The sequence below is a fragment of the Malania oleifera genome, chromosome 4 (assembly GCF_029873635.1).
Source record: "Malania oleifera isolate guangnan ecotype guangnan chromosome 4, ASM2987363v1, whole genome shotgun sequence".
Lineage (NCBI taxonomy): Eukaryota > Viridiplantae > Streptophyta > Magnoliopsida > Santalales > Ximeniaceae > Malania > Malania oleifera.
The window spans coordinates 72,932,188-72,960,165 of record NC_080420.1 but is presented as its reverse complement, the minus strand read 5'-3'; the positions used below and the strand labels follow the sequence as shown (position 1 = coordinate 72,960,165).

General features: G+C 36.2%; 1 protein-coding gene across 2 annotated transcripts; it reads right to left on the bottom strand.

Annotated features, from left to right (window-relative positions):
- Nucleotides 1–304: 304 nt before the first annotated feature.
- LOC131153512 (uncharacterized) lies at nt 305–27,742 on the bottom strand. Of its 2 annotated transcripts, none has more exons than XM_058105857.1 (6): nt 27,332–27,742; nt 26,945–27,071; nt 25,846–26,466; nt 8,921–9,413; nt 8,329–8,410; nt 305–713 (listed from the first exon to the last, which is right to left on the bottom strand). In XM_058105857.1, exons 1-6 carry the CDS (start codon nt 27,359–27,361, stop codon nt 510–512), a joined length of 1,557 nt encoding a protein of 518 aa, XP_057961840.1. In that variant the 5' UTR covers nt 27,362–27,742; the 3' UTR covers nt 305–509. The 2 variants fall into 2 exon arrangements, with proteins under 2 accessions (XP_057961840.1, XP_057961839.1); XM_058105856.1 differs by having other exon boundaries at nt 305–734; nt 27,332–27,575.
- Nucleotides 27,743–27,978: the final 236 nt, after the last annotated feature.

Below are 27,978 nucleotides of genomic sequence, written 5' to 3'. Positions count from 1 at the left end.
TTTTTAAATGTAGGACAATTCTCACAAATGAATTTCCAACATCAAGACATCTTTGAGCAACAAAATAAATAAAATAACGTTAAAAGTAGTAATATTTCACTTATGCCGTTCCTAGCTCCCACTTACCCTATACATCTCAAGTACATTTCACAAATCGGACTAAAGTCAAACTCAACAAAGTCTTCTTACCCTACTAATTCTACCACTCCGTTGAATATCCAAATTCAAATAATTAAATATACAGTGTGAATTTCATACTCTAAAATACAACATCAGCAAATAAAAAAGGAGAAAAAAGGCGGTAAAAAAATATCCTTATCCTTCCCGTATTTACTTGTGGAATAAAATCGTTTACATGAACCATCTTTGCTCTTCAAAGCAGAGGATGACTGAAACATATCAACACACTCACCCATACAAAAGTAAAGAATTTGTAACACGGAATACAAGTGGGATAATGAATGGAAGAGTAAAAACCACACATTGCAAGAGGACAAAATGTATGCATTTCACGAACACCAACTACAGCAAGAAAAAGATGGGGGGATTCGGCCAGTGCGGCGAATATACTCTGCTTGCTGCTCAGTTTTTGCGGCTTGCTTGTTTCTCGTGGCATCTGCAGCTGCCCGCCTCTCTTCAGCCTTGTGCCTCGCTGCTGCTAGCTTGCTCATCAGCCTATCATGGGCGCGGCCCCTTATCCTTTCCACCTCTACCTGCAAGCCATGGGCGAAGAACTGTTCAATCGTGGGGAGGCTGATCAGAGAGTTGGCTTCTTAGAATTGAAGTTCTTAGTGAAATTTTTGAGAAATTATTAACTTATGTATCAAAAGCAACTTTAAATCAAGCATAAAAAATGTTAGTGCAATACCATGGTAGTAATAAATCAGAAAATAATATAATATTGTCAAATTTTCCAATGTAGCTCGATCAAATGGCTGTTCAAATCAAATAGGCATGGCTGATAGCTTGATAATATGCCAGGGCTTTAACAGGAATAATGAAGGAAATGCTAAATCACTAGGCAATAGATGACCCATATCTTGAAATAAAAGTAGTAAGTAGTTCTTATCCCCAACTTGGCACATATTTTCACCATTGAGAGGACCAAAACGCATACCATGTAGATGTCAGATCATGGCATTGTGACAAGAACATATTCCAGGATGACTAATTTTGTAGAGCCCTATGTCGTGCATTAGCTTATCCAAGGAGGAAAAATTATGGTACACAAGATTGTTACAATATGTAGAGACTATTTGCTCCCTTGAAAGAGGATTCTTCAGGCAAGAAACCAAGGGAACTTGCAAATTTCACAATCCAACCCTGGAGTTACAGATCACTATAGCAGCACCTCCACATCCATAATGATCCAGGTTCTTGAGCATTCTTGTTTGATTTGAAGCTTGAAGCTTCCATATGTAGGTGCAAGAATAAGCAAAACTTACACTTCCAAGCTTAAGAACCACTACTTTCTTATGTTTTATTGTACGGTAACCCTGAAAGCCCAACAACAAAAACCGCTGATGATGACCACTTCACAATCTAACTGCAGGTCCTTGAAAACGAAAGACAACAATGTTCACTGAGTTGATGATGATAGGGCCTAAAAATATTAGTCTGTAGTCCATCATGATGGAGGTTAAGAAAGGCTCAAGAAGTTACACAACATATATGAATAGTAAGAGACCAACCCCAAATTGAATCGCGTCTCCCAGCAAGGGATGATTACTTTCAAAATGTCTTTAACCACAAAAATATAAAGACCATAATCTAAAGCAAAAATAAACATCCCCTCTTCTGTCTCCTCTTAACTGGAAATCTTGAAAATACTTAACAAGAGCAATTAGCTCGAGTCTTTTCAACTGCACTAAGTACTTCATAGTTTTTTCATGCAGGAACATAATGGTTGTTCTTTCATATAGAATATGTTAGAACCCCAAAAAATGCCAAATATGCACCCCTACCCACCAAAATACACACATACACACACACATACCTTGTTTTTTAAAGAAATATTAATTAATGCTAAAAATATTTTATGACATCTGTTCTGTCTTCTATTTCAAGGCAGGAACTACGTAAGGAAAAAAATTGTATCAAAAAGTCATTACACTTTCTTTTATTATCGTATCTTTAAAAAAATCTAAATTTATAGACCATTTAAAGATATACATGCTCAAACTATGATCCTTGTGTCAACATAACAAATAATCATTGTACTATTTCCATTAAACACAATTAAATTTTATAATAATGTTAATAAACTTCAGAACTACAGTAATATTTAGCTCGATATAACAACTATTATTTCTTATGTTGACAATTATTAAATTGTTTTCTAAATATATAAATCATTTTTAAAAAAGCATGCTAAAACTATGAAATGATTCTTGCATTAACTCCAGTAAACACTATTAAATTTTATAATAAAGTTAACAAACTTCAGAACTACAGTAAAATTGAGCTCAATATAACACTTATTTATTAGTCATAGATTTTGAGATTTGTGTAACATAAAGTCATGTCCTCATGTAATATACTATTCTTCTTACTATACAGTTCGAATAACCATAATCAACAAAACATTAATGGACTGATAATATTTTTTTTTTTATGTTAGTTACATTCTCTCAATTGCAAACATATGTATGGTGGAATGACAGAAAGAGATCATCAAATTTTTCATGAGAATTACAATCCAATGAAACAAACAGATTAAGTTTACCTGATAATTTTTCTAATTATAATTAGAATTTAAGAAACTATTATGTGTATCAAACCTGAAACACGTTGCTTGTCTGAATTGAGCGAATTTGATAGAGCTTTCTTCGTGTTAACTTAGCACTGTAATATTTCTTATTCTTTTGTGCTAGCTCACCATGCAAATCATGTACTCATGCAAGCTTGCCATACAAGTGTGCCTCTCCCTGTCTCTCCGCATGTTTTACCCCCATTAATTATCTTTCTCATGCAGTCTGACATAAATCCGAGGTTGCATTACTGTTTAAGATAATTAAAATTTCATCAACAAATGTGCCTGCTTCTGATTCTCTATAAACCAATTAACTGCCCATACAGAAAAGGATATTCCCAGTCTAGTGAGGATCATATAAAACAGCTTTACAACCAACTTCTTGATGCTTGTCTTCAAAATTAGGCTCTTGATCTCCGGATAACTTCATTTTAATGTCCATGACTCCATGGGAGTATCTGATTGTTTCTCACAGCAGTAGCAATCACACTTGGCAAGTCTAGAGCAACCACAAAAAAAACAAGTTTAAGCCTTCATTACACCACACAACCTCAATCTAAAGGAAATACCAAAGAGTTCCCATATCCTTGATTTGGAATTGCTCCAGAAGCCAACATTTTCATCTGCAATCTCACTGAAGTGATAGTCACTGTCTGTTATGATGCTACCATAAACATATACCACCAGAAGCACCACACCTGTCCCTTTTTTTCCCTAACAAGATCAGGATGATTAGAATAGCACTTTATAAAACCAAAGGCAGATACCACCAAGCTCAGTTTTGTCAAAAGACTCAAACCAAATGGGAGAGATTGCTTAAGCCCATAAATGGCCTTAAACAACACGCAAACCATGCTACTCTCCTCCTCAGCAACATACCCTACAGTGATACATAAACACCTTTTCCTCCAGGTCCCCTCGTAAGAAAGCATTTTCAACATATAGCTGGTATAATGGCCAATCAAAGTTAAAGACCCAAAAAAATAAAAAATTGAACAGAATTCAACCAAATATAGGAGAGATGTTAAAGTAATCAACATGATATGTCTGGGTATTTGCATAACACTTTCTACCAGATGGCCTTTTAGCCTTCTAATAGAGAGCCATCTGGATGATAATTAATGGTATGCACCCAGCAACATGTAACTCTCTACCAAGAAGTAGTCATGTCAATCAAGAAGCCGTGACCTCCATTTCTACATCCATTGCATACTTCTACCTAGGATTTGCAAGAGCAATAAGTGAAGAAGGGGCAAAAAACAGAGGTAATATACAAGAAAATAAGATTACTTAGCAAGAGAAATATGAAGTACAAAAACATAGGATAAGTGATAAAGAACTTCTAAGTAATCGTTCTAGTACTTCCCAATGAGCAATAAGCAAAAGTATAATTGAGGAGGACCTCCAGATCTAGAACTCAAAATACTGGACGACTGAAGAGAAAGCCAGATGATTAAATTCAGCTACTTTCTAACAATGATCACACTCATTTGATACCCATGGATTAGTAACGATGCTAATATATGTTCAACGATTCTTTTTACAGTAGGCATATCAACAGGAACAGACATATCCTAGAGGTATGAGGGTTAAAACCAGAGGATTGGGTCGATCGACACAAGGAGAACCTCTGCTTAGCTGTTCCCTCAAAGAAGATCACATATACATTGGAAAGACATGCTTAACAGCACAAGGAGACAACTTGTCCTGTCTAGCATGTTGTACAAAACAAATATAGCCAAAAACACAAGGCTAAACAAGAAGTACATAAACATCAGGATAGCATCAACCCAAAACATTTTGAGAAGATGCATATGATAAAGTAAAGACCAAGCTACGTCAAGTAGCATGACACGACTTTCCACTACCTGTGCTACTGCAGCCTCATCATTTTCAAATTCACTGTTGTCTCAATAATCCCTTGGGAAAATTAAAGCAATTGGTTCCAGGCATAGCTGTTAGAATCTTACTATCCGCGATACAATTCATACAGTTACTATTAATTTCACACCAAATCAATTTAAATATTACTAGTGAATCTAAAAACAACTGAATTGTTGCTGAATTTGTGGATTCACCTCATGAATCTAACTAATCGATCTGAATCTATTGATTCACGCAGTTCTGAACCTATCATATCCTGACAGACCTGAGAAGTTTAAAACCCAAAACAGAACATCTTTTTTATTGCTTTTATTTTTACACAAGTGCCTCCCATTCCTTGTCTGTGCTAGTTTTGTACTAAAGAGAATAAAATAGAACTTCAGGGCTAGTGCTGCCTTCAAGTTTAGTTTTGTAATAAACCATTCTATACTCTTTGAGGAGTATAGTGTTCTGCCATTGCGAAGGGACAGAACACTTATCGGACAAGGTGGTGGTATTCATGTGTCGTTGTGTTTTAAAGATTCAAAATTCAGTTTTTTAGTAGTTTTTTTAACTATTATAAATTTTCTAGGTTAATTATTTTTTTCTTTTTAATTCAAAGAATATAAATGAAATATAATCTTTTTTATAGCTGTTGATAAACAGAAAAAGGTCAGTTTTTTTATTATTTTTTTCTTGATTCCTTCCCTAAAACAGCATAAATTTCATTTTTTTTTTTAATCCATATTTCTTGACTCATTCCCTTACTTTTCAATTGTTTAGGAAAAGCATACACATGAAATATGATTTTACTGTTGTCAAAATTTATTTTTATTTTATTGTTTCCTTGGTGTTTGCACATCCATGCACGCATGTCTTTTAGAATTATTTTTAGAAACTTGAACTGAAACTTACGATTCGATTCTCGATTCCCAATTCCTAAAATTAGATTTTCAATTCATGATGTGAATCTCGATTTGACAACTATGGCTCTAATTCAGAGTACGAGTCATGTCAGTCGGGAAAGCATCATCATTTTCCTTCTGCATAGAGCTCCAGAGATCTTCATGAGTCCTTTCCACTACATACTCTCCCTTCTCTTTTCAGTTTGGGCTTTTGTCTTTGCCTAGTCATCCTCCTAAGCCTACACGTCCATTGAGTCCTTTTGGTGGTCTAGATTGTCCTAGTTTGCAGCTGTCTGCGCAACAATTCAAGGCAGGTGAGGAGAGACCCTTCCAAATTCTGGTGCTGCGCCTACAGCTCCTTTATCTAATGATCCTATTTCCAGTGACATTGATCTTCCTACTGCTGTTTGGAAAGGTAAATGTACCTGTACTGTACCCAACAGCCTACCTCTAAATTTGTGCGATGTAATTTTTTTTCATCTCTTCCTACTGCTGTTTGGAAAGGTAAATGTACCTGTAGTGTACCCAACAGCCTAACTCTAAATTTGTGCAATGTAATTTTTTTTCATCCTCTTATTATTGTTTTATCACCTCTTTACCATACCTCTTTCCAAGTATATATGTAAAGCCTTGTCCAACTCTGGGTGAAGAACTACAATGATTGAAGAGATGCATTCCTTGTAGATGAATGGCACTTGGGATCTTGTGCCACTTCCTGCTGATAAGCCTATGGTTTGAGCATTGTCGGGTGCATACTATGAAGTTAAACGTAGACAGTTTTGCTGTCTGCTTTAAAGGAAGACTAGTAGCTTTAGGGCATACTCAGATGTATGGTTTGGACAATTTAAACACAATCTCTCCAATAGCCAAGCGCATGCCTCTGCTTATCTTTATCTCTTTAGCCACATCATGTCATTGGCCACTACATCAGTTGGATGTCAACTTCTTACATGATGATCTTCAGGAGGTTGGTATGTCATCCAAAAAAGAATTTTGTACATTTTGAAGCAGTCTCCCAAAGCATGGTGTGATTGAGTTTGGTCTTCAGATATGTATGGTATGGTAGATCATTCTGCATTCTATCATGTGCGAGGAACTGATTGTGTATGGTCATGATATTGTAAAGCATTTAAAGTAGTTTTTACAGAAAAAAAAAAACTCCAGAATAAAGAGCCAGAACCCACTTCTAGGGAATTAAATCTAAATCTCGTGTGAGGATTGTCTTCTGACAGGGGAAATATGTTCTGGACTTGTTAGTGAGGATACTATTTTCCTTTTGATGTACATGAGATATATTAATTAATAGAATGGGCGACCTGATGTCTTACATTCTCATGTAACAGAGAATCCTTCCCTTTTTTTTTTTTCAAAAAAAATATTAATGGCATCTTTGGTCCACCCCTTTCTTCCATTATAATCCATATAAAAAGTATTGCAGCATCTGGAAAAGTCCCATTAAATGAACATGCAGATATTAGTGAATAAAAAAGCCCGTGATCCTCTTTCTAAGGCCATATATTAAATGCAGTTCAGATTGTCAAACAGTGATGCATATCATGACTTAAAAACACCTTTTTCTCGCATACATAATCCTCACATCATGAGATTATATTTACATTTATATTCAGTGGATGTGCTCTGTTTGACTGTCAGAATGGTAATAAACATTATATCATATGATTTTTCCTGCAAAATTTCCGATGGCCCAGGAAATCAGGCATTGTTTTTATTATTTCCTTCACTACTTCAGCCTCTCATACCTACTCAAATGCCCACTGGACTATTAACCAAGAGGCAAGACTGTATCTCGGTGTAGTGTCGCCAATGTAGTTTCTACTTGCTAAGATAGTTTGACTATTAACACTTCCTTCTAGCTTGGGGCTACCACACTTACAGGTGGGTCCTAATTTTCATCACTAAAGTCCTATCCAGGATTCCAGAAGTCCAGCACTTGCATTTTTCCAAGTCAGATCACCCTTTGTTCTTCTATAAGAGAAACTATATTAATAGAGAAACAAAGTACAAATACAGGAGAACAGGATGACCTCCAAAGAAACAACAGAAAAGACATAAACAATTACAAAAGAGCTACAATCCAATCCCTTTGCAGGTAGGGCACCAGTTGCATCACAACCTTAACCAAGCCTTAAGTCTCACTAGGTGGGTTCAGCTAAATGAATCCTTTCTGCCAATTTACATGATCATGGGCAATTTCTTCCAACAAATTTAGGGCTATTAAATCCTTACTATCTAATTCCAAGTTCTTTGAGGTCTACCCCTACCCCTTCTACTGCCCTCACAATAACTAGCTCTCTCCTCCTCACTAGCGTACTATTTGGCCAATGTTGCAGATGCCTAAATCAACTAAATCATCCCTCCTGTATCTTATCTTCTACTCCGCTACACATAACTTACCACAAATATGATCACTCCTTAGTTTATCTTTTAATGTTATACCGCTCATCCACCATAGCATTCTCATCTCAGGTGGATGAGTGATATAACATTAAAATAATTTTTAATATTTTCTGTGTGTGTGTGTGTGTGTGTGTGTGAGCGTGTGAGAGAGAGAGGAGTCAGCGATAAAAGACAAAGCATTTTATAAAACTATTATTTTAAATACACTTTATGCCCCAAAAAAGAAATATAGATTGGTGACTGACGATTACTATTTACTAATGTGAAATGCCCACAAAAAGTATCCCAAAAAAGAGAGTGCCACCTGAAACCAGAATACTAACTACAAGTTTCCATTGTCAATAGTTTAATTGGCATGGTACCCAATTCATTGATATCCATATACTATACCTCAATTTTCCTCATCTCAGCTTCCGTTTTTGCTTTTTGATGATTTTCCCAAGCTTGTATTTTGATCTCTTCACGTTTGAACCTGAAAATTTGCAATCATCACTTATCATTTAAGGTCATATACTTAAAAATGGCAACCATATGTAAACCAAACTTATATAAAGTCCGATCTCCTCTGTTAGGGTTAGCTGTTGTTTTCTGAATCCACTAATTTGTGCCAGCGCACAATTTTCATCTCTTATTTCCCTGCCTTTTAGACATACGTTAACATATCTGTTGACACGACTTCTTTATCAGCCTCATTACCATATTCCGCTTCAAGCTCAAAAGAGGTACAAAATCATAATGCAAAACATAGTGGCACATTCCATAACACCATTTGCATGTATTATATTAGTCCTAATTGATTCCATGCACCACAATGCTTGATTATATATGAATTAAATAATCTTCAGTTCAACCGTATTCAAGTTCACTTATAATCCTCTATAAATCAGTTAAAATTTTACCTTGCACTTGAAACATGTGGATGCATAGGAATATATAATAAGAATCAATATAAAACAATCAATGAGGTTCAGTTTGAAATAACCTGGCCATATACTTGGCTTTTTCTGCCTCCTCCCAAGCTGTGGCACGTGTCTCAATGACACTTTTAGGTGGCTTTTCTGCTGCTACTGTTTTTAGTGAAGTAGAAGCGTCATTATCCTCCTCCTCTTTGCTAGCCCATGCAGCAATATTTGTCTTACCCAGCTGTGTTCCAAGAGCCATTATTTCCCTCCTAGTTTTCTTTTGTATCTCCTTTTCAGACAACTCCTTTCTGTTAGGATCCAGATGGTCATGAGGATCCACAGGAGATGAATCTCGAGCAGTTCTGCCTGGAGTTGATGGCCTAGAAGATGTTGGGCTGCGCATGGGCGTTGTTGCCCTGACAGGAGTTCCAGTTCTTGAAGGCTCTTGACTAGCAATGGGAGTCATTTCTGTGCCCATATCTCTCATTGATACAGATCTAGCTGTTGAAGGAGGCGGAATAAATGTTGTGGCACTATGGATTGATACAGATGAATCATGTTGACTCAGATTAACTGCACTTAAAGCAAGATGCATAGAGTTATTAAGTTCCCAACACAATGACATAGCAATGCTATTATGGATAAAATTTAGTGCAAAAGATAAGCAACAAATCAAACTGCAGAAATCTGGGAATGATTATCCCACAGCGTATGACTGCAATATACATCACAATCATAAAGTATGATAGCTAATTTTTGCACCTTCATAATTTTATGCACTATGGATTTCGATTTTTATGATATCACATCAAAACAAGAAAATCAGCTCTCCAACAAATAACAATATGACTCCCACTTGCTTCTACCAAAGAGAGAGAGTGAAAGGAGTCCAGACGTATAGAGTGAGAGAGAGAGAGAGAGAGAGAGAGAGAGAGAGAGAGAGAAGACCAGACATAGAGAGAAGGGGGAGGGTGAGGGAGAGCTTAAGGAAAATTCAATTAATCATCCAAATTAATTCCTTACATTCAAAAACCTATGTTTATAGGCAAATAAGAAACACTAAAGATAAAATAAATATACATGTAAAAATAACAACAAAGTAACAAAAAATATATATATAAATTAACCAAAAAATAATTAAATAAAATTTAAAAACTAAATTGTAACCCCCAGTGCACAAGGCTCCCACTCCATTAGGGGTCTAGGATGTCAATGGAACAGCAAACAGCAGAGCAAAAGATTTCTTTCCTTTCTTGAGCCCACAATTATTTCCTTATTTCTCTATTCATTATTTTGCAGAGTTAGCATATATTTAGTTTACATGTATAGTGCTAGAATCATGCTAAAACTTATTTACTTTCCATGTATAGCATTCTTGTGAAGTCCATATATAATATACAGAACTCAAGGCCAAACTCATTCGTCCATTCACACAATACTTTGACATGGTATCAGAGCCAGCCGACTGCTAAGTTTTTTTTTCCCCTTCGAATTTTTTTGTCTTCTCGGTTTCATAGGTGTCTCTTTTCTGTGGCTGTTGTGGTTTTTTTTTCTCTTCTGGAATTTTTTTGTTCTCTGTTCTTTCAGTATTTCTGTGGCTGAGTGGCTGTCGGCACAGCAGATTTTCTGGTTTGCCATTTATTTTAGTGCAGCAACAGCTTTCTGTTGCTGTTTCTGGTGCTTCTCTGTCTCGGCACAGCAGGTTTCTGTCCTTGTGATTCTCGGCACAGCAGGTTTCCCCTTCGAATGTTTTTTTGTCTTCTCGGTTTCAGAGGTTTTCTGGTTTGCAACTTATTTTGGTGCAGGCAACAACTTTCTGTTGCTGTTTCTGGTGCTTCTCTGTCTCGGCACAGCAGGTTTATGTCCTTGTGATTCTCGGCACAGCAGGTTTCTTGGTTCAAGATTTATTTTTTGGTGCAGGAAGGTTGGTCTTGGTTCTCTGCCGCTGTTTCTGGAGCTTCTCTGTCCTTGTGATTCTCAGCACAGCATTTTTTTTGGTTCAAGATTTATTTTTTAGTGCAGGCAGGTTGTTCTTTGTTTTCTTTGTACCTGCGTTGATTTATTTTTTTGGGCTTCTAGATTTCCTGGCAGTCTTTTTCTTTCGGCAGTCTGTTTTTTTTTGGGCTTCTCAATTTTCTCCTTTATTTAGCATGGACTCCACACCTGTGTGCGCCAAGTATGGGCAACAATTATTCTACGTGGGCTTTTCAATTTGAACTTTTCCTAAAGGGAAAAGATCTTTGGGGTCGTATTGATGGCACGGATTGTGCACCCAATCCTGATAAATCCAAGGAGTTAGCGGTGATTATGCGTCAAAGTTGCATAATTAGATATTTAAATGCGGTAATTGGTTATTGCAATTTTAATTAAATGTCTATTTATGTGCAATATCATAACATTGAGCTCAATTGATGATACTGAGATAATTATCCTTTCTTTGCCTGTAAATTTACGAATATTCTTGTTTAATTATTGCAGGGAAATTTTTGGGAACTAAATGAGAAGGTTAAAAACAATATAAAAAACTGATAGAAGCGGCTATGGACTTGCAGCCAACAACTTAGGAGGCCATGCACTTGAAAGAAGGCCATTAATATCATTGAAAGAAAAGAAACAATGCATGGACCATTGAATGAGAGGCCCATGCGCTGAAATTAAAGTGGGTTATTTTATGCCAAAAGAGGGGGCTGGAATGCTTAAGAAAAGGGTTTTAATTCATATATAAAGATAGGGCCGTGAGCTGGAGAAAGGCCCATGCAAATGCATGGGCCATGCATTTTATTAGAAGAGGCCGTAGGGTTTAATATGGGCAAAGCATTTAGGGGGGAAGGCTGTGCGCTGAACCAGGATGGGGGCAGCCATAGGGTTCCATGAGGGGGAGGTGGCAGCTTTATTAAGCTACTGCTGTGCATACCAGAAAAAGGGAGAAGAGGGCTGGTGATTAGGGAGCAGAAAAGGAGACAAACAGCAGCTTTATTGAGCTGCTGTTCTGTGCGCAAAGGAGGAAACAAAGAAGACCCTAGCCGTGGGCAGCAAGGCAAAACAGCAACTTAAAAGCTGCTGTGTGTGCGCAGGCTATGGCTGGAACCTTCGGCCACTCTCACCCTCTCTCCTCTCCTTTGTTTTTTTTTTTTTTTTTTACTTTATTGTTGTTTCAATACCTTGTTTGAATTTATTATTGGATTGAGTCTATTTTTGTTTAAGCTATTGTTGGGTTGAGTTTATTTAATTGTTGAATGTTTTTATTAGATTAATGAAGTCTTCATTTTTAGTTCATTATTTGAATGCATAAAGGGTTGGTTATTTTGCTCGTTTAATTTCATTATTGTTTATTTGATTGGTTGAATGAGTCATTGAAAGAATTATATTGGTTGTGTTAGTTTGGTATAGTGGTTTAAGTTTAATTTGTGTTTTATGGGATGTTTTAAAACACAAGGAAACAAGGATTTGGTTAAGTAACAAGGTTGCACATAAAGTGTTTGATAAATTGTCCGCTAGAGCATGAACACCATTTTTGGCCATTTATTGTTAGAAATAGTGGACTAGATGATGTTGTTGGATGTGGTTTACCTCCTCGAAGCAAGGATAATCACTATTCATTCAACACACATCCTCGATTTCTTATAATTTTGGGACAAAAATAGTGTTGGTGACACGAATATTGGCGCATGAATTTTTAAACTTGTTACGTAATCATATTTTATGTTTTACTTGGGTTGTGAACATGCTGCGTTTTAATTTCATTTAGTCCATTGATTAGGTAATTTACCATCTCATACAAAACATCAAAAAGAACCATCTTCGGATCATGTCCGGAAATCCCATTTCTTTGTAAGTACATTTTTGTTAGTTATAGTGTTTTAATTCTTCTCATTTTGGGATAGCAGTTAAATTTGGAATATACATATACCGTTCCTTGTGGAGATGACTTAGGGACTTCCCTTAATTACTACTTGCTGACACTCTTATACTTGGGAGTTAATCTCTAAAGTGTTTTTAGAGTCAAGTCAAGTTTTTGGCGCTATTTCCGGGGAACGGTTTGCTTAGTTCTGAATTTTCCTATTATCTGTTTTTTTTGTTATTTCTTTCTTCAGTTTCTTTGTTTGGATTTTATACTGCTTATATGCATCATTAGTGCTAGTATTTTCTTGTTTTTCCCCTTGTTTTGCATTTTATCCTGCTTCAGTTGTTTTGAGACATTTCATCTTTGTGGCACTCATGTTTGATCGTGGGCTAGGGACGAGACAAATAGATTGCATCGCGTGCATCACGGTCCTAGTAGTAGTTTTTCAAGTGTTAAATTGGATTCTAGCTTTGATCATGGTTCTGAGACTGATTTAGAAAATTTTTTTCCTGCTGATAACATGGTTGAACAAGTTCCTAGGACACTTAAGGATTATCTACAACCCAAATGAGCCACACAACCATCTTACATCGTATTGCCTGAGAATGCTCAGAACTTTAACATTAAGTATGACATGATATCTATGATACCTCAATTTCATGGGATAGAGTCTGAAAATCCATATCAGCATTTAACTGATTTTGAGCTTGCATATACTACATTCATGAATAGAGTTGTTACTGATGAGACAATTAGATTGAGTCTGTTTCCTTTTTCATTGAAAGATAAGGCTAAGACGTGATTTAATTCTCTTAGGCCAAACTTTATTGCTAGCTGGTTTGACATGCAAAAAGAATTTTTTGCATAAATTTTTTCCCTTACGGAGAACTCAATCTTTGTAGGAACAGATTAGCCAATTCATGCAGAGAGATGATGAGACATTTCATGCAAGCTGTGAGAGATTTAAAGAGCTGGTTAACATGTGACCTCATCATGGATTTGAGTCATGGCGATTGGTGAACTACTTCTACACTGCCTTGACTCCTGAATCGAAGCAGTTCATCCATAAAATGTGTTCGGGGGATTTCTTCAACAAGGAGCCTAATGACGCACTGGGATTTCTTGACTATTTAGCTGAAAAGGCTCAGCAGTGGACTACCAGGATTGACAGAAGACCAATTACAGTTCAACCATTGAGAGCAATACCTGGTGGAGGGCGATATGAACTGAAGGATGACGTTGATGTTCAAGCACGCTTGGCTGCAATCACCAGAAGATTAGATGCTATGGAGATGAAAAAGGAGAATAGTACAAAACAACCTCATAATGTAAGTTGGGTGGGTCGACCTCAGAATCCACCAATCTTGAATACTTACACTCCAACATGGCGAAATCACCCTAATTTCTCATGGAGAAATGATTCAAGGCAATCAAGTCAGCCAGATACACCTACTTAGGCAACATTTCAGCAATACCCAGTGGCTCAACATCAGCAATTTTTTCAACCTCCTAAGAAGTCACTGGATGATACAGTTGCTCAGATGGCTGCCACCTTTCAGCAATGCATGGCAAGCCAAAATATGATCAACACTCAAACTTCTCAAGCCATCAATGAGATAAGGACCAATTTGACTAGGCTAAACACAACATTGAGTATATTAGAGAAAGGTGAATCCCCATCCCAAGCCCAGCTAAATACTCAAGTGCAGGTTGCAGCCATAGAACCTTCACCCTCTACTGGAGTAAATGTCAAGAATTGCAATGCCGCAACAACTCTCCGCAGTGGTAAGGTGATTGTTACACCAGATAAAGAAGCTGTTCAGAATGGTGAGAGTTCTACTTTCAAAGAACCAAGTAAAAATTTTGATGTTGATGTTTCTGAACCACCAAAGGTAACTATTCTAACACCTGTTCCTCAAAGATTGGTTCTTCGAGAAGTGAATTTCTTGGAATCCTTATTTGATAAAGATCATTTCTGGTTAAAACAAGAAAGTCAATTTGAACATGTTTTGACTGATACCTTAGAGAGCATTGTTCTATTTTAGGCTAATTTTTGTGCAGGTAACAAAACAGACTTGTTGTGGCAACTCAAATTTGGAACACACCATCTCAACCCATAAACCTACACCCACCAGATGAAATTCCTCCCGTGCCTCCCTCGAACATACTATGATGCTTCACTTTCCTTTATTTTCATTTTTCTTTATTTAGTTTTATTTTTAGTTTGTTTGAAGGTACATTTTCTTTTAGTTTCAGTTTTTTTTTTCCTTTACTCTCTACCCAGGTACTCTTCTACTTCTCTTAGTATCATTCTTTTTCTTTTCTTTTCAATCATTGAGGAAAATGCTTAGTTTAGTTGGGGGGAGAACATTTGTATGTGCAATTGTGTGTTGCCATGTGATAGAGCTTTGATGTGATGTTTGCATGTGTTAGATAGTTTGATCCACCTTGGGAAAGTGCTAGTATTGAACTCAGAGCATACTAAATTCCATATTAGTGAACTTTACATGCTAAAATTTTTTCTTTTGAGGACATGGAACATGTAGGATGTAGTGCAAATCAGAGTTTAAATCAAAAGGGAAATTTATCCATTTCACTTAGTTTTAACCAAGGGAAGGAAGTTAAAAGTTTTTGCTAAAACACACACAACACAGGTTAGAATACTTAGAAAGACTACCTTAGGTCGTTATTGGTTGCAATACACTTCAGTTATTTAGGACTTTAATGAACCATATCCTAATGGCTTAGAAAAAAGAAAAAAGAAAAAAAAAAAAAAGTTTGAAGCGAATGAAAATGAGAAACAAGCCAAGGATCAATTGCAAAAAGAAAAGAAAAAAAATAAAATAAAAAGAGAGAAACAATTGTATATTGGAAAGGGCTACCTATTACCAGGGTCCTAACAAAATGAGAAAGTAGGTGTCTTCTAAAGTGTAGTAGCATGAAAGTCGTCATTGTACATTTGAATACTAGAAATGGCTACCTATTATCGGGGTCCTTGCTAAATAAGAAAATAGGTACTTTTTAAAGGGTAATAGCATGAAAATCACCACTACAATGGTTTTGAATTAGAGTAATACCATGCAATTGTCTCAGATTAACTGTTGTGATTGAAACTGTTAATGCCTCTTGGTAGTCAATCTTGGAATTCTAGCCTTATTTCCATGCATTACCTTAGCTGATTTACTAAATGGTGTATAAATCGCTCAGTTGATACTTAACTTTGATTAATCCGTTTCCTACAGATATTCATGGTCCTCTAACTCTTGTTGCGATGGGTGGTAATGACACCCAATTTTGTCTTGGCTAAATCTAGACCTCAATTTTTAAATTTTAAAGAATTGTGATATTTTTGTCAGTCTCTAAGCCCAAATTGGGTTAATTTTTGGCTAAATTCTAATAACATATGGTCAATGTGGGCTTGGTCTATGTCTAAGTTCTTCTTCATTGGTGGGTTGGTAGAAAGACTACATTTTGAGGGCATTTTGGGAAAGCCTAGATCTTTTGATTAAAACCCTAACCCTAGCTCTTTATAAAGGAGCTACGGAAGGAGGGAAATGTGGGGATTCATGTTCAAGAGAATATACAAAGTTGAAGGGAGGAATTAAGAGACACCCCCTAAAAAACAAGAGGATTTTACGTTGGATAAAAGGAAGAAATCTTAAGAGGAGGAGACATCATATACATTCAAATATACAAGGGAGAAGAAGCTCGAAGGGTTTCTTGGTATTCTTGTGGTATTTTTGGAGGGAGCTTAGAGAAGGAACTCAAAGCACTTGGGGAAATCTACATTTTTGGGATTTTCTCTCTTGCGCTATGGAAACATAGTTTAAAAGCCTGCAAGGTATGGTTATTCCGCCATCTCTTACCCTCATTTGCTTTGTACTTTAACATGATTCACAGTTTTTACTTTCAGAATATACATGTCTCCATCTTTTCTCCCCTTCAAATTGATTCTTGTTTAGAATGGCATAACATATGAATGACTCACTTTCTTAGGTTCATATGTTTTTTGGTCCAAATTTGTTAAAAGTTTTGTTTTTCTTTTAAGGATTATGGATTGGTTTATTTTCTTGTTTGAGCGATTTTAAAAGTTTTGATGTATGTTAGAAAAGAAGAGCTTTTTAGAAAGCAATGACTTGTGTTAGCGTTTTGGAAAAGGGGAACAACCTAGCACGGAAAATTTTTTATTTATTAAAAATTTTATTTTTCTTGTGTTTTCTTTATTTATTAGTTTATAATTTTTTAAAAACAATCAAAGTATAGTATTGAAATCCAAATATTAATTAAAAATAATTATATATTATTATTATTGTTACTATGGTTTTCTTAGTGAATTAATTTTTCACCAAAAAAATTTAAAAAAATAAAATAAAATCAAAGAAAATTCCTAAAAAAAAATTCTATGATTTACTTTTAGGTTCTAGGGTTTCCTTTGTGTTTTCATAGATTGGGTTTTCTATTTGAAAAAATAAAAATAAAAAATAAAAGAAATTAAAAGTAACCAATAAGAAAAGATTTCCTCTTCGTACATAACATTTTGATTTTGCTTTACTTTCTTTCTTATTTTAGTAAAGTTGAAATCTTTTGAATAAAGAAAGTTGTATTGTCTTTATTTTTTTGGAAAGTTTTGACCTTATTTTGTTTAGTGTGATTTTAGGAAAGTAGAAATATTATAAATAAGCTAAGCATGATTTTGTTCATTTGTTTTTTTATTTGGAAAGCTTTGACCTTACTTTGCTCATTGTTATTTTAGGAAAGTGGGAATCTTTTGAATAAGGTAAGGATTTTTTTTTTTTATTAGGAAATCTTTGTTCTTGGCTTGCTCATTCTTATTTTAGGGAAATTGGGGATCGTACAATTTAGAAAGTTCTCTTTTCAATCTATTTGGAACTCTTCTCAACTGTATCACATCTAATTTCAAACGCCATTTCTTTAGGGGATTGTTGTGATAGCTTTCTTTAGCCATGACTTCTCTTGTTTATTGTGGACTTAATTACCATTTTTTTGTTTGCTTGATGGAATATATATTCTTGTATTGTCCTTCCTACAATATTAGAGTGATTGAATCAAATCGTACTACCTCCATTAATAGGATCCCATAGAGTTCGGAAACATGTAATGTTAGATAATTCTAGTGGATAGCTATTGAGCATCAATTGGTGGATGTTATATGTACAGCCATCATGCATCATAATCAAGACTGGGATTCGTGAAGTTACCAATTGGATGCAAGGCAGTCAAATGTAAATGGTTTTTTAAAACCAAGCATGATTCCAAAGGTGAGATTGAAATATTTAAGGCTAGATTGGCTGCTAAAAATCTAAAATTAATGGAAGGGTATTGATCATAAAGAACTTCTCTCTGGTATCCAAGAAGGATTTATTTCGTGGTTTCATGGCCCTAGTGACTCATTTTGATTTAGCACTTCACCAGATGGATGTTAAAACAACTTTCCTTAATGAAGATCTATTTGAGGATGTATATATGTACCAACCCAATGGTTTTGAGGAATTCAAGAAAGAACACCTGATATATAAATTGAAGAAGTTCATCCATTGATTAAAGCAAGCGTTGAGATAGTGGCACATGGATTTTAATGAAATCATCACTTCCTTTGGGTTAAAGGAAAATGCAGTTGATCCTTGTGTATACCTAAGGATGAATGAGAGTAAATTTGTGATTCTGGTACTCTATGTGAATGATATATTGCAAGCAATGATGGAGACCTTTCGAATAAAACTAAAAGAATGTTGTCACAATAGTTTGACATGTAAATTTTTGGTAATGTGCCTTTTGTCCTAGGCATAAAAATTTACCATGATAGATCTTAGGGCATTCTTGACATATTTTAGAGAACCTATATTAAAAGAGTTTTGAATAGATTTAACATGAAGTCTTGTCCATCATGTACAGCACCTTAGTGAAGAGTGAGAAACTGATGTAGGATGAGAAGCGGCTATTTGAATGGATCATTTCGACCCAATTAGGAGGCCTATGTCAAAGAATAGGGTGATGGTTTATTGGGTCCGAAACCCAAACGTGCTTAGTTATTTAGTTGTTTAAGTATGTGTGTCTAGTTTGCTTGTATTAAGATTATTTATGTTGGGGGCTTGTTTGTAGTAATTGTGTATTCTAGGGGTATGTTTGTAATGTAATATAGTTTTAGGGGTATGTGTGTAATTTCATATGTTTAAAGGTTTTCTTATAAATAGTGTGTGAAAGTCATGATGTAGGCAGTTGTTGATGAATTTTAATTGTAGTGAACGTGAGTTCCCCCCCTGGTATCTCCCCTTCCTCCTCTTCTAATTTCTCCATGGCTACAGAACTTTGATGCTGCCCCTGCATCAAAAACTTCCAAGGAATTAGTGTCCTCAGAATGATGATGATAGAAAATATATGAAAGAGGTTCCATATTCTTCAGCTAGTGGTAGTCTTATGTATGCTCAAGTACCCTTGCATCAAAAACTTTCAAGGAATTAGTGTCCTCAAAATGACGATGATAGAAAATATATGAAAGAGGTTCCTTATTCTTCAGCTATTGGTAGTCTTATGTATGCTCAAGTATGCACACGTCCTAATATTTCCTACCCAATTGGTGTGCATGGTAGGCACTTGAGTGATCTTAGGGTGAATAATTGTAAGGGTTGCCAAAAAAGTGATAAGATATTTGCTAGGCACAAAAGGATTACATGCTCACTTACAGATTGGGTATTAAGATGTTGACTATACAGGCTGTGTGGATGATAGGAAATTCACATCCGGTTATCTATATATTAGGGCTACAAACAAATCAAGCCGCTCACAAGCGGGTTGAGAGCTCGGCTCAATAAGGACTCGTTTGGGCTCGTTTATTATCTAAATGAGCGAATCTCAAGCCCAATTTTTAGGCTTGGTTTGTAAACGAGCCGAGTGTGAGCACAGCCAAGCTCGGCTCATTTTAGCTTGTGAGCAACTCAATGAGTCGAGCTCGAGCTCGAGCCCAACTTTCTATACTCTAACCGAGCCAAGCCCAAGCCCAAGCCCAAGCCCAAGCCCAAGCCCAAGCCCAAGCCGATCTCTAACTCTACCAAGCCTGAGCATGCTGAAGCTGGGCTCAGCTCATTTGCAGCCCTACTTTTTATGACGGCAAGATGAGCGATGTCATAGAAGAGTGTTATATAAACTCTTACAGCTATTGAAGGCAGAGTTCATAGTTGCAAGGCAACAAGTCAGGCTTTGTGGTTACAAAATTTCAACGTAGGACTCCACATGGTTGATTCCGTTGCAAAACCATTATTGATATACTGTGATAATATTGCTACTACTTGCTTCTCTCAAAACAACAAGAGTTCTTCATACTCAAAGCATATAGATATCAAGTACTTGTTTTTTAGAGAGAGGATGTGGGATAGACAGACACGTATTGAGCACATACCCATGGAGCATATGATTGAAGACCCATCAATTAAAAGATTAACTCCTAAAGTTTTTCAAAAACATGTAACTAGCATGGGTGTTGTTAAAACTTTTTTATGTTTTAAGCCAGTGGGAGTGCATCATTCATGATGATATATGCTTGTTGGCCTAACTGGGCTTTTCAATCAGTTTTGGTGATAACAAACAAAGGATAATCTAACTTGGAATGGTTGAGTAATGATGTTTCAGGTTTGACAATAATACAAGGATCATTATGGACCATCAAGCTACATTCATTAACAAGTGATCCAAGAGAAGCTCAAAGCAACACTAGATTGATCAATGCATGGGGAAACTAAAACCAGCTCAAGCTAAAGTCCAAGGGATTTCAAAGTGAGCATGAAATGGAAAATTTTAAGCTTAGAGTATAAGGTTTTAGGATGAGCAATGTAAGTACTTCAAAGTTGAATATCTATTGAAATATCATTTGAAGCTCGTTAGAGGAAATATATGGACTTAGAGACCTATTTTAAAAATCCCGAAAAATATTTTATAAAAGAACAAAGAAAGAGAGCAAAACCTATTTTTGAAACGGAAATAAGAAACCAGAAAGTATACTACTCAGAAGACTGAAGTTACTACTCAAAAGACTGAAGTGTTAACTTCAAAAGACTGAAGTTTAAGCTCAGTCATTTGAAGATTTATTAGTGAAACACAGAAACTAGAAAAAGCACATCAGAAGACTGAACTCTGACTTCAGTCGTCTAAACCCGAAACTTCAGAAGTCTGAACCCTAACTTCAGACGCCTGACCCTGTGTCCAGTTCAAAATTTTCAAAACTTTAAGGAACTTCAAAAGACTGGCCCTGAAGGTTCAGTTGTCTGAACACTGTTAACGGTCAAATTTTTTAAATATTTCAAATGTTTTAAATTGGTTTCTTGTGCTCCAAATTTTCCTAAAACTTGGGAAACACTCCAAGTAATCTTGGGTAGCACGAAACTCATTTTATTGGCCTATAAATACATGGTTTTACAAATTGAAATACACCAAGAATTGAAAAATCTGTTCTAAGCTCTCTTGCATTCAAAATCACTACTTGCTCAACCACTTGCAATCTGAAAGTGCTGATATTTAGAAAGTATTGATCATCAATCCCTGATTTCTACATACTGATTTCTCATCTGGAGAAAAGGAGACTTGGTGAATTCTAATCTTGAGCTTCGAATTGTATTTCATCTTTGATATTTATATTCTGAAGTATATAGATTTGAATTGTACTAATCAGCTCTGTGTGTGAGCACTCTTTGTACACATCTACTTGCTATTTCTCTTGTAGTTACTGGACAATTCCAAGCTTGTTGGATCGTTGACCGAACGAGGGAAAATCGTTTGGAGAAGCGGGCTCTAGCCTACTCGAAGGAGTTGTTGTAAAAGGTGTTGTTCTGCCCGGTAAAGGAACTAAGCTAGTGGAATCCTTTGGTGGTTTGCCAAAAGGCGAGAACGTAGGCTGTGAATAAGCCGAACCTCGTAAAATCTTGGTGTTCCTCTCTCTTCCTTATTCGTTACTTTCTGCACCATATATTTTGTGTATGCCAAGTGCAGGTTGCAGGGCTTAAAATCCAAATTCAAAGAAGACTCTTGATTTTAGAAAGTACGTTTTAATTAATCGCTTTCGGAAACCCACAAGGGAGTACATTGGTTAATTTGCGGAAATCTTGATTAAGAGAAGCACAATAAAATTCCATTCAAAGCAGGGTTTGCAAACAATTATAGGGTTGCTACCAAAAAGCAAGAAATTCTTGAATGATTGATTAATTTATACTTTGGTCGGCTGGATTGTGTTTTTAATTTTTCAGTGTTGTGTGGTGTGATTTGGCTGTGATTATAAGCTATTTGATTTACTTTCTTGTTGTTGCATTTAAACAAGTAAGAAGTTGAAAAAAGGTTAAATTTTTTAATAATCCAATTCACCCCCCTCTTGGGAAAGCTATCCTAATTTCAATGCTAATTGTATTTTGATGATTATATTATCCTCGAAAATCATGTGGATTGATCAATTTGATTATTGCTTATATTGTGATGTAAATTTTGATTTTGGTTATATTATGAACTGCATATGTTAAGGCATTTTGTTTAGCCTCATTTTGTGGATTATTGAGATTTGTTTTCTCATTATGATGTATTTGGAGACATTCTAATATTAATCTCAATTGGCATTTTGGTTTAGCATCATTTGTGAAACATTGAGACATTATGATTTAGTCTCATTATGGTATGTTGCAAAGACATTTTGGTATTGGTCTCGATTGGCTTCTGTGAGAAACATGTGTCTTGATGGATGTTAAAACTATTGGAGACATTTTGGCCAAATCTCATTTTGGTCATGTATCGAAACATTCTGTTTAGTCTCAATAAACTTCTTTGAAGCTTGAGCATATTGGGGGAATGTCATGACCATTTACAAAACAAGCATGTTGATCACATTTTGTAATGTTATTTTGATCACACTCCCATTTTGCACAAATGGTCACAAGATTGTGTATGTTTTGACAGTGTGATGTTAGTACCCCTTCGGATTTGAATACCCCTGTTGTTGGATATGCATGATTTCATTCTAGGCCTCTGTGTATGGTCACAAGGTTATGTATGTTTTGACACATGATGTTAGTATCCTTGTCAAATATGACTTTCTGCATAGTTAGATATGCATAATCTTATTATGGAACTTTGTGATTTGATATTGCTTGCTCACATTCAACATTCTTCGTTGTGGTGACACGTTGTGTGATTTAGTCTAAAGAATACTTTCTTTTTCTTTATAAAGCTTTAGCTATGTAGTCTAAGTGGGGGATTGTTAAAACTTTTGTGAACTTACATAGCCTAAATGAATGTCGGACATTTTAGGAACATGGAATTAATAAATCTTATGGTAAGTGAGCATCATATTTTGGTTATGCGCCTAAAGCGCCAGTCTATGGGATTTTGGTATGTGTGAACCTTGGTTGCACAAGGAGCCTATGATGGGTAAAGTTTCCTTATATTGGTATTTAAGCAACAAGGAGAGACCAAGACCTCCCCTAATTTAATGTGGTTGCCCATCAAGTCACGCATCTAGAGAAGGGAAGAGGGTAGTAAGCTCTCCTTGAAAACATTTGCGGAACTTTTCCAACCTCAACAATGGAATCCATGATGCAAAGCGCACATCCTAAAATTAATTTATGCTTCATGTTTATGTGCCTATGGTTGATTTGGGAAATCATTGTTGTTGTTCCTAAAATCATTGTATTGTAAAAACATTTTCATCAAATTTAACCTAAATTCATAAAATATTACATTCTTCAAACAAAGATAAATCCCTAATTTATAGATCTTGGAGTAGAATATTATCTCCTAGAATTATGCATATGTGGTATGGTAGAGGAAGGTACCTTTCCTTCAATCTCTATCTCATGATCTCCCACTGAGTGACAAGGGACTCCTCTCACCACTAGTGGCTCTATTGAATATTTTTCCAATATTTCTTGGATAGTCCGGCTGGCTTTAATAGGGTAAAATAAACTTTCCACTCATCAATAATGCAATATCACTCAAAATAGTGCTTCATCTCCTCAATCCAATCTAAGAATGCACTAGGATCTAATTTTCCATCATATGAGCAAATATCACGCTTGACCCCATTAGTTATATCTTCAAAATCCTCTTGACAATATCTAGTTAGATGTGGAAGATACCTAGGATAATGTTGTTACCTTGCATGGTCAACCTTATCAAAATTACCCTCTTCAACCCTAGACTCTAGACTGACTTGAGGTTGGATAGCCTAAGCAGGTGTAGTATTGGAAGTTCCAAGGGCTTAACTCACCCTATTGGGAGCTATAGGAACTCAAGCAGCAAGGAGAGGGAGAATATTATATATCAATTCTATGGAATATGGAGACTCTTGAGTTTCGTAACTAACTATAGGTCTTCCTCCACTATAGGGTGTTTATATCCAACAACTTTAAGACTTATGCAAAGTGTTCATTTAGTTGCTCAAAATTTGGGTCCATAAGAGTCCAAGAGAGGGTCTAAATGTTCAATGGGATGGATTCATTGTTCTTATTAGTGATGATGGAAAAGGTAATAAAATGGGTGACTACGGAACACTAAACTTTACTACAAATATGAATCCCAAAATTACTACAATGTGCACATACACAAGAGCAATGAACTTAAGGTTGTGTTTGGGACCAGAGATTTCAAGCCTTGGAATTGGTTTTGTATGGATTTGGACAAAACTTAATATAATTTTGCATTTTGTTCATATCAACAAAAATCCAAATCAAGGCCCAAAATCCATGCTCCCAAACACACAATAAAAGTAAATGCTTAATCATAGCTGTACATTATGCAACAAACAAATGGCAAATGGCATGAACAAGGATGCCATAAAACAATCAATCAAAGTCGTTCATGTGAAAAAGTGGCAGCTGCATTTTTTTATCCTGATTTATGTTTTTCTCCCCTTAAATGCAAGCAAGAACATGGAACAATATAGCTATACTACATTTCCTGATCATCTAAAAAATTGATCGAATTCTAGGGTAGAATTTCTTACCCTAACAAGTACCCTACGAAAAAGCTTGCAATCACACTTAAACACTCAGCTGTTCCTGCTATTTTTCTTATTCTCAATTACTCACAGTTTTTCCTCATTATCTCATAGAAACTCTGATTTTCACAAAAATATTCTTCAACATCTCAAAGGAATTCCTCAAAGACCTAATCTTGATGCTGACACAACTGAATTTTCCTCCAATATAATATGGTACTAGGAGTGAACATTCCACTATCTCACAGTTGAGATTTAGTCAAAATTTTGTGGCTGGGTCAATTTCTCACAATTCCAGAAGGCATAGAAGTCTGATTGAATATAATGCAGTGGCACGTGAACCACCAGCAAGGAATTTCAGGTGATGATCTTCTGGCGGCTGACAGATTAGAAGAAAGAAAGTAACTCCAATGATAAGTGCTCAAAATCAATTGTCAAAGTTTCACAAAGAACTATGGAGTGATTTCTGGAAGTGTCTCTGCAATTTCTCCCCTTTTTATGGAGACAATGATCATGGCCTCACGGGTGTCAATGATGGTTGATGAGCATAGGATGGTTTGGAACTGTGCTGATTCTTTGATGGAGAAAGGTACAGCACAGGTGATCGAAGTTTGCTTCGATACCAAACTTGATGTAGGACAGCAGGGAGATGGAAGAGGACAGAGGGAAAGAGGAAAGAGAAATGGGGGAAGAGAGGGAAAAGAAGGAGATAGAAAAGAAGTGGTGCTGATGTGCTGTACGTAGAGAAAAAGAGGGGAAATTCTAAGTGATTCAAATTATCAACTGAAAGCCCCACAACAAAAGTACCCAATATTTAGACATCCTACAGTTCGCTAACACATGCATTTACAAATCAACTCCTAAATAACAAACTACTAGAGCAATTAATTTAACACATGAATCCTATTTGCCAAAGTTCATGCCTAGAATATGAGTGCCAAAGAAGTAGCCTAAGCGGCAGTAGCAGGCCTTCATCAATAGGATTATAAATCAGAGCAATAATATAACATTGTTAAACAAAGAACGAACTCATATGGGTCTAAATTGATAGTAATTCAGGAAATTAAAGTTCAAAAGCACAAATTCATAGAAAATCAATAATAAAATGAAAATAATTTGATTCCAAACTAAACATCAGATGTCAAGTAACAGTCACAAGAACAAAAATTCCTTACTCGCTGACTCTCCTACAGAGTTCTCAATCATGAGCACAGGCTTGCCATAGGAATCTGCATTTGGGTATGGATCAGTTTCCCAACTAAGAAACTTCTGTCCCTCACTTTCATTCTTGGTTTGGGTCAAGTCAATCTGTTTAGTATCTGGTTCTTCAAGAGCAACCAACCTTTGATCAGGAACTTGAACAACAACCTTTGTAGTTGGCTGCCGGTTCCCATAACCATGAGTAGCTGGCTTTCGCAATCCTACCCCTTGCCCAACATGCATCGGAGACATCTTTGTCCGATTTGAAGTAGGGCTGGCTATCCATTTCTGTGCATCATCCCACTTCGAAGGTGCTGGTTTGGAGAATGGAGACAGAGGCACTCTTTGTGGGGCCCATTCTGCCTTCTGAAACTCAAAAATTGAAGAGGATGTAACACTTAAGCCATCATTTCCACTATCGTAATCAAGTGGTGTACAATCTTCCTGGTATCTAATCCTCAAATTGCCTAAAGAGTGATCCTTTGGTCGCTCATTAACCATCCCCAAACCCACTGCATCAGCAATTGTAGAAGTTGAACATTCAGGAAGTATGCTGACAACATCAACATCCTTGCAAATTTCGAAAGAGCTGCCACCTAGAAAACAATTTCACAAAGAATTCCATTCTCTGATAATTAGGCCATCGCAAATCCTGACAAAAATTATAAATTTGAGAAGTGAAAATGAAACGTCCCGTTTCTTCTGAATTTTAAAAAGATTCCAGGGGAAATATTTCTCCCAGGAATGAATCTAACCTCAGGTGTGAGAAATAAAACATTCTAAAGATAAAGTAGATACATGATCAGTTGTCCTCGATTTTCTAGGAATCTAAGATTCAAAGTAACATTTTCACAAACAAACATGACCTAATGTTTGTAGATGAATTGCGGCAAAAACAAAAACAGATCAAACTCCTTGAGAGAGTGAGGAAAGCGGGGGAGGAAAACAGAATAAGCAGAACAATTGTTTTACACCAAAAAAAAAAAACTAATCTTCAATATTTCAGTTGTTGTCAGGTTACAGCATTTTCTTATCAACCAGTATACCAGATGAAGGATTTAAGCTCAAATGTACCACTGTCATGGACCTCAGGGAGCTGAGATCTCAAAGAAATGGTCGATTTAGGCTCTTCCTCTTCCTTCCTCTTCTTCTCCATTCCCAGCAACATTGCCCTCAGCTTCCCCGGAGAAAATCCCCCACCCTACAATCAACCCAAAAACCACACAAATCTTCAAGAAGTGAAGAAAATCCAAACCAAAAAACTCCAGTTAGGGTTCGACATAGTTCTGCAATAAATTTTGGATTTGTACGATGCCAGATTTGACAAATCAAAGCGCGTTTTGCAAGCACTCCAAGCAAACGCAGAAACAACAACGCAACACATGTGATAACGTTGATGACGAACTTTAAAAGAAGAGAAAGCTAACAACATCACAATAAAGCCATGAAAGGCCAAACAACCTGAGGTTTTTCGATCCTTTCGTACTCCATTTGCTCATTCCCCGTCAATAACTAGAACAGCAAAATCGTCGTCTCAAACATGCTCGCTCGCTCTCTCTCTCTCTCTCTCTCACACACACACACACACACACACATCGGGGACTAGGGTGGCTCTGGCTGTACAGTGAATCTCAGGATGTCACCCCTGGGGGACCATGGGAGAGACAAAGGGACTGGACTATACTTGCCGTTGACTGGCTCCAGTAAGATGTAATTGTCGCTTTCGTTGCTATTCTTATTTTTTGAACGGCGTCTTGTCCAGTAACAGCATGCCACGTCAATCGCATGCGGTTGCTTGTTGGATTAGTCGCCCGGCTGCTGGGGCCTGGGAGGTACGGTCCCGTCTGCCACCTGGACCGTCCGATAAGTTTTTTTCCCAATTTATTTTTTTAAAAAAAAATATATTAAATAATACCTTTTTTGGGAAAATAATTCCCGGAATAACTTTAATCTAATCTCGCTTCTTAAAGTAGCGAGATTTTTGGCACGTATCATTTCGGAAATTATTTTCTCAAAAAATATATTATTTAATATATATTTTTTTAAAAAATGATAAATTAGGAAATAATGGGAAATAAATTCTTTTAAAATATTTTTTTTTAAATGAT